The sequence below is a fragment of the Limulus polyphemus genome, unplaced genomic scaffold (genome assembly GCF_000517525.1).
Source record: "Limulus polyphemus unplaced genomic scaffold, Limulus_polyphemus-2.1.2 Scaffold429, whole genome shotgun sequence".
In the NCBI taxonomy this organism is placed as follows: domain Eukaryota; kingdom Metazoa; phylum Arthropoda; class Merostomata; order Xiphosura; family Limulidae; genus Limulus; species Limulus polyphemus.
In genome coordinates, this window is record NW_013666039.1 from 281,273 (window position 1) to 289,181 (window position 7,909).

At 36.1% G+C, this 7,909-nt stretch overlaps 1 protein-coding gene across 1 annotated transcript in view; it reads right to left on the minus strand.

The window, feature by feature from the left end:
- Positions 1-7,909, minus strand: part of LOC106458209 (thyroid peroxidase-like) — a 105,833-nt gene that overhangs the window by 35,099 nt on the left and 62,825 nt on the right. Inside the window, exons 10-12 of the mRNA XM_022384345.1 lie at positions 7,429-7,600; positions 6,342-6,511; positions 6,124-6,232 (exon numbers count right to left, since the gene is read on the minus strand). Coding sequence (XP_022240053.1) covers positions 6,124-6,232; positions 6,342-6,511; positions 7,429-7,600 — 451 coding nt within the window. The remainder of the gene's footprint in view (positions 1-6,123; positions 6,233-6,341; positions 6,512-7,428; positions 7,601-7,909) is intronic.

Consider the following 7,909-nt stretch of genomic DNA (forward strand, 5'->3'; position numbering starts at 1 on the left):
AACCTTAAGACTTAATAAAAAATTAGATATTTTGCATATGAAAGCATTGTAATGTTTACTGATAAACTGCCAAATTTTGTTAACATTCTAATTTAAAAGTTATAGCATGAAAACTATAACAAGTATAAAATGGTTATGAGGTCGTTCCCAGGGACCAAACCGGGTTGAAAGAGTTAACAAGAAAAAATTTATAGTTTAGCGTTGTATGTAGGATTAAAGAGAAAAAAACATTTTTGTGCTATTATACATGATATTTATGAGACAAAGTTATTAACTGTATGTTGTTAAATCTGACTAGCTGTAAGGTCAAAAGAGGAAGCAGGAACACCTAGCAGTTGTCTTGAAGTGTATAGAACAGCATTTCCTGAACTGTGTTCTGTGGAATCCTGGTGTTCCTTACGATACATTCAAGGGCTCCACTAGAAAATTTTTTGTAGTGTAGTTGGAGTAAAGGAGCATGCCAGATATGGGTATGACCTAGAAACTAATCAACTCATAAATCATACCACCCTGTATTCCCTTTGTCATGGGCTATTTCAGTTATGGGTGGAGTCTAATTGATGAGTTACTCTTAGTTAGTCCCTAGTGATAGTCGAGTGCAGAGTTTCAAGGAAACAACAAGCTTGTCTTGAGTTTGTGAATATTTCATGAGAGTACAAAATTATAGTGATTTCAAGTATTGACACTACTTAGCCATGGATTGGTGGCTAAAAGATGGAACTTTAAAGCCAAAAACAAGTTCTTCTGATATATTGACTGTAGCTGAAGATGGACTGTTGCAGCACTTTACTGCTGAAAAATCGAAAATGGATCTTTCCAGAATGAAGCAACTGCTACCCAAATCAACTGAATTAGCAGCAGGCAATAAGAAATGTAAATATGATGAGAGCTATTTGTCTTATGGATGTATGTGCATTGTAAATCAATATTCCCTTGGGGCACAGTGTGTCGTGTGCAACAAAATATTATCCAACAGTTCCATGTCACCTACTAAACTGCAACGGCATTTAGAAACTAATCATTTTGAATATAAAGATAATAACATTAGTTTATTCAAATGAAAGGTTAATGCACTTAGAGACTGTAAAACCTTGATATTAAAAACTAACAAAACAGACAATGAAAAAGGAATAGAGGCATCTTATAAAGTAAGTTACCTCACTGCGCTAGTGGGATAAGCACATAAGATTGGAGAAAACATCATTAAACCTTACACGAAAGATATTGTAAAAACTATGCTTGATGAGCAGGCTAGTAAAGATATTGAGGCATTACAGCTGTCAAACAATACTGTTGCCCATGGAATTCAAGATCTTGCTGCTAATTTCTTGATTGAAACCTTGCAATGCATATTTATTACAGTTTGATGTGTCCACTGATGTGACAGGGCAGCTTGCAATATTGCTGGTATTCGTGCATTATGTGTTTGATAAATCTATTGAGGAGGAGATGCTGTTATGTGGATCTTTGCAAAGCAATACAACTGGCAAAGAAATATTCAACTGCATTAACAACTTCATGAAAAGATATGAAATTAGTTGGGAAAAATGTGTTGATGTGTGCCAGACTAAAGGTTGGGAAAACAGCAGCTACTGTAACACAAATCAAAACTGTGGCACTGGGTTGCACCAGCAGTAACAGTGTTCTCCACAGACAAGCAATTATTATTAAAGGTGCTTACTTCTCTTAAATATGTGTTGGATGGGGCAGTGCAAATTCTCAATTATATTAAAACTCAATGACTGAAATCCAGACTATCTAAAACTGTGTGCAAAGAAATGAGTAGTCAGAACACAATGCTCTTTCTACAAATGGAGGTGAGGTGATTGTTGTGAGGCACAATGCTTGTGAGACGTTTTGAGCTTTGTCATGATGTATTAGTATTTTGTGTGGATCACCAATTTTGACTCTTACACTGTTTTTTAAATACCTTGTGGCTTCTGAGACTTGCATATCTTGTAGATATCTTTAAAAACTAAATGAAGTGAATCTGTAGCTGCAAGGAAAGGATGTTACCATTTTTACTGCAAAAAACAAAATTTCCTTGATGTTGCGGAAACTGCCATTTTGGAGTTCCTGCATAGAAAACAGTAACTTTGATTGCTTCCTGACATTGAAATGAGTTTTGTCCCCAATGAAAATGTTTTCAGTGATGTTACAAGACACATGCGTGACTTATACTTAACTTTGTTGGAATATTTTCCTCCATCAAATGACTACAATGAATGGGTACATAATCATTTACACTAACAGCCAAGCCAGTCAGCTTATCAGTGCAAAATTATGAGAGCTTGATTGACACGACTTCTGACTACACGCTAAAACAAAGCTTCAGCAAACTTTTGTTAATTAATTTTTGGAGTAGCCTAATTCATGAGTACCCAAATGTGGTGAAACGTGCAGTTTTTGAGCTCCTTCCCTTCGCTACAACATACTTGTATGAAACTGGATTCTCATGCTATACTGCAACAAAAACAAAATACAGGAACAGACTAAATGCTGCACCTAATATGAGAATCCAGCATTACTCCCAATATTAAACAGATTTGCAATCAAAATAAACAACAACACGCTTTCCATTGAAAAGAAAAAAAATTTAAAGTTAAGATTTAAGTGCTTCCTTGAATAAAAAACTGTTTAATTATAATTAATGTAAAAATATAAGAAATATAAAATAAAGTTCTATAAATATAATTGTGTATGTAGTTACCAATTGTACAAAGATGATCCTTTTTATAATTTAACTTTTTAACATAAGAATGTTTCTTAAGGGTTTCATCAATAGTTTTAGAGCTCAAAAGTGTTCCATTGTCAAAAAAGTTTGAGAAATGCTGGTATAGAATTTCAGGAATCAGTTAACACTCAACAATTTCTTGACATTACTTATTGTTACTTAAGACAGTAATGTACTATATTTTGGTTAAAAAAATCTATCAAATGTATTTTCAAGTCGACACAATTTTTATGAAAATAAATATTTCATAAGTTATAATTTTCCTATACTGAAAATGTATTTCCATTGGTAGTTACCTCTTTTCACAAGATTAGCTATTCTAGTTCCGTGCTGCCCTCTATATGCAAACATTTTCTCTACGCATGCCACAAGCCTTGTGCTCCCCCTTGTTGAAATTAGTACATTCCGTGTCTCTCACCATGCATCATCAATTAACCAATAGTAGCATAGTATGCTCATGTGACGCATGTGACTCCCTCTACCAAACCTTCATTTTGAAGTTTGACAGAAGGCACAAGCACCAGAAAGTGGTGAGGAAGGGTGGGAAGTGTGAAAGGAGGTAAGTACCTATTGGAAATACATTTTCAGTATAGGAAAATTATAACTTCTGTTATGGTACTTACCTCTTCTCACAAGATTAGCTGGAATCCCACATTGAGAAGGAGGAGCGACAAGTGCGAGAGAATAACAGAATCACCCCAAAAGCATCCAAATGATACCCCTGACCATGAAAGAAAGAGATCCAGAGATGAGAGGAGGGGAACCGCACTACTCCTGAGCCAGGTATACTCTTTGCCCATTTGTATAATTCGTAAATCATATGGGCGGAAGTCGTGAGGTGTAGAATGGCTATGACATGTCGGACTGTACTCAACAAGTCAACTACATCCAAAATCTCCTCTACGGGGTACCATCATCCACATAAGGGTAGGATGAGGATCATACCATCTTCACCTACAACCCAAGAATTGGGGATTAAGATCTGCTCCAATTCCTAGATACTATACAAGGATCACCACCCTACAGCAATCTGTGACTGGCCATCAAGAGGATGGATTCAACTTGTGCAAGGACTTATATTGATTGGTTCACTTGAATCCAACACCTCAATGCAGGGAACCAATGTACACGCGAAGGTAGGATGAGGGGTCCCAATCAAAAGAGCTGAAATGCATGTACAATGGATCAATTCTATGTGGTATGGAACATGGAACAGGAGGCCACGTCAACCATTAAGGTGACAGATTAAATCTACTGCATGTCTCCAAAATGGGGCCAAAGAAAGTCCAGTACATAAGGAGCTGGGGGAAGGGTCTGTGATAATATGGCATCATGACACAAAAAGTCCCAACAACAAATAAACCATGTTTGCAAGGCCAAAGCCAAAGACGACTGGCAGGCCAACGAGGAAATGAGGAGTGAGATGATATCCCAAAAAAAAACCTCAGGGTTCCTGTGTAGATCTTCAGACAGGAAATGGATCGAGTAGAGGTACCATAAAAGAGTCGTCAGGGTAAGACAAAGGCAGGAATACTGGGCTGGGTAAGATGAATGGGAGATGCAGGTCCAAACAGGCAAAACTGAAACAAACAATTGTTGGTCCAGATGTGGATAGTCTGCCACATGATGGGCAGACTGATCCAAAGCCCATGGAGGATGAGGCATACTATCACCATCATGGCCCTGCCCAAAAGGCTCAGGAGGAAGAGGGGGGAACAGCAGGAGACAAAGGTTGTTCCATAGGATACTCAATCTTCCTGCGAATAAAGGGCAGTAAATCCCCAGATGGGTCGCCTGCACCTGTGGCCTGAAGTATGGCATCAGACAAATGAGATGTACCCAAACTGGTAACATTAACTTTGGAATTCATGCTTGATACCAAACAAACAAACGAAAAATTTGTGGTAAAACATGAGTGAATCAAACGCTTTCGAAAATAAAGTGAAAACAAATTCTTGAAATAAAGTAAATTAGGTTAAACCACTTAAAGAAGTAATGAGGAAAAAGAATGACGTCTGAACTCAAACACTGTCAAATGAGAAGTGAAGGTTCGGTAGAGGAGTGTAGAGGGAGTCATATGCATCACATGATCATACTATGCTACTATTGGTTAATAGATGATTTGCATGAGAGACACATTGGAATGTACTAATTCCAACAAGGCTTGTGGCATACATAAAGAAAATTCATATATAGGGCAGCACTGAATAAGAATAGTTAATCTTGTGAGAAGTGGTAAGTACCATATTAGAATAACACATCTTTTATTTTGAAAATTGTGTGAAGCATCATGATGGCACAACTAATATTCTAACACTGCTTTAAACTGGTCCATTACTTGCCATCATTTATTCTAATTCAAATATAGGGTCAATTTCATATTGTTCATTCTTGGCCACAGGGACACTTAATAGAATCAATTTGATGTTTCACAACACTCATGTCAAAGAAATTTAATTCTTTGTCAAAATTTAAAATAAAGATTTTCAAAACACCAATTTCTTTTGGCAAAGTGAATACTGTTAACAAACCAATATGAAAATGTTAGTTCATATTAGGTAACAAAACCCAAATTATAACAGAAGAAAACTGAGATCAGGAAATAGTCAGCTTTCATTGGCCATCTAGGTTGATTATGCAGATTGCCACCCAGTGGAGATTTAGTTGGTTTTAGGAGTGGAAATTAGCATAATGAATTTTTATACTTGCTTTTACACCCTTTTATTTCAAAATAAACTTTGATGTTACTCAGCTGTATAATTCAATTTACCACCTGGTTTTCTTCATCTTTAAAAGGTAAAAGTACATAAATCTTTATCCTATGTTAATTCATGTTGTGTTTGTTTGTGTGTCTGCATATTTCTCCCATAGTTTTGGTGCTAGCAGGGCCAACTTTGCAGGTGGACTCAGGGTTGCCCAAGGGAGTGTACAAATCAATATGGTATTGCCCACCTATCAAGAGGGGCTAAAACGTGTTTAGAAGATCCCCCAAACATAGGTTTTCAGGGTTACTAAACCTGAATCTGGCATCAGACTTTGTGTTACTGGTCCAGGATCCCAGGGACACAATGTTTAAACTGTGTTCATTCCTTCACTCACAAGTTAGTGGGACCAAATATGGTACAAATTTGGATACCATGGGTCAGTGTCATAATGGGATTTGTTTTTTAGGTATAACTTCTTTTGGGTTAGCTAGTAACAGGGTATAATCAGTACATTGAGTCCTCAGTAAATCATGAGGATACCTTTGAACCTCACAGTAGAGCATAGGTATTTCATACTACTATTTAAAATACAGATTAAATTCAACTTTACAGTGTTGGGAAACTTGTTACTAATAAACTTATATCAAAAGTTTTCTTATGCTACTCTTCAACTTCTCCACTTACAGGAAGGGATTCACTACCAACATAATGGATGGTTGCAGGAAAACATCAGTATCAGCATTATCACAAAGAATCCGAGCTAGCGACACCTTGCGGATTTCCTTCAGTTGCTCTAACATTAAAAAAATTGAATAAGCAAATTATCATAATTATATTTAATATGTTACAATAAAACTTTATAAGCAAGCTAATTCAGGTATCATGAAGTTTGTTGAACTTACCTTTGTTGAAGGAAGATGGGGGGATATCATTTTCATACCAAAATCTGTCACCTCTCTTCAATTGTTGAAATTGAATTCCCAATAAACAGCTAAATGTGGGCCCAACAACAGTGCCCTCAAGTGGGATTTCTGCTAAGCCCCCAGTGAATATATCAATGTCATCAACGTTTCTGGAAGAAATGTTTACACATAATACTCCAATATGAAAGTTTCTTTCTCACAGAATTGACAAGAAATTACACTGTAACTCCACAGGCAATGTCATTACAAAATAACAAGTAATACTGTATCTTTCACTATAACCACACAGAAATACTCATAATTATTGACTACTCTCATGTTCTTAACTCCCCTTAGTCAATTGAGTTTAATAGCTTTGCTCTGCTGCTACATAACTACCTCCTATACTTATTTAATATATTTTGCATTTAATATCTCATACACAGATCTCTACTTAACAATAACTTAGAATAAAGGCTTTAAGTAACTTTAATGGGAGCAAAAACTTTGTTATTGCAAGTAACCTCACCTGTTATCAGAAATATGTATATATGAACAGTGCCCACCACAAGTCATATTGCAGAGATTCTTTTGTGTTATTATGATGTAATTTAACTAAAGAACAGGAAAAAGATCACTTGTCATCAGTCTTCCCAGCACTATTATGATTTCATTAATTAATGTTATTAGAGTACAGTGAAAATCTTGCCCATGGTCAGTCTCCAGCATTAGTACTGTCATACAAAAAAAGACCTTCTAGTAGCAATACAATTTATTTTATGGAATAATCCAAACAAATGTGTATATTACTTAAAATGGTAAGAAAATCTTTAAAGTTTTAAAATGTATATATTTAATAGCTAGTATCAAAAAACACACACAAAGTTTTAAAGTTTAATATATAATATTTTGTATATCCATACTGGGGATATAGTGTTTGTTTCCACATTCATTTTGGGGAAGGGGGGGATCTCAACTTCAAAGATAGTTGCTTGCATAAATGACAAAACAAATACACAGTTTGTTTTCTTCTTCTTCTTTAGTGAGAGATAATTATGTTGCAACAAGTCCATAATGATAAACTTACTTGTAAAGATGGACCATTCTATTAACTGTTTCAGGTAGCATTATGAGATGCAGGTCTCTAAAACTTTTGATAGATGGGAGCAGATGACAAAACTTTCTCCAGGAAGTGTACCCTGGAACCCCATGATCTCTTCCTTGTTGAATGATCATAGCAGCCATGTCTATGCCTTCTCCTACAACAAAGTAATGCACAATTATATATACTGTTATGACAGCGGAAGTCACGTGATGCTGCTGGCATGCATGATGATTTTCTCGAATGATCAGGGAAGTCAGAGTGTCTTGGAGATGCCCTCTTCGTTAGTATATAAGCCTGGCAGTGAAAGCCAGCAGGGTTAATGAAGAGAGAGCAGTAGTTACTTTGAGTTCCGTGTAATTTATGATTCTGTTAGTTTTGAGCTAGTGAGCTGTAAAGTGTGTGTTTTGCACTTGTCGAAAGCGAAGTTATCGAGATTATGAATCGCTGTGACTTATAGCGTGTG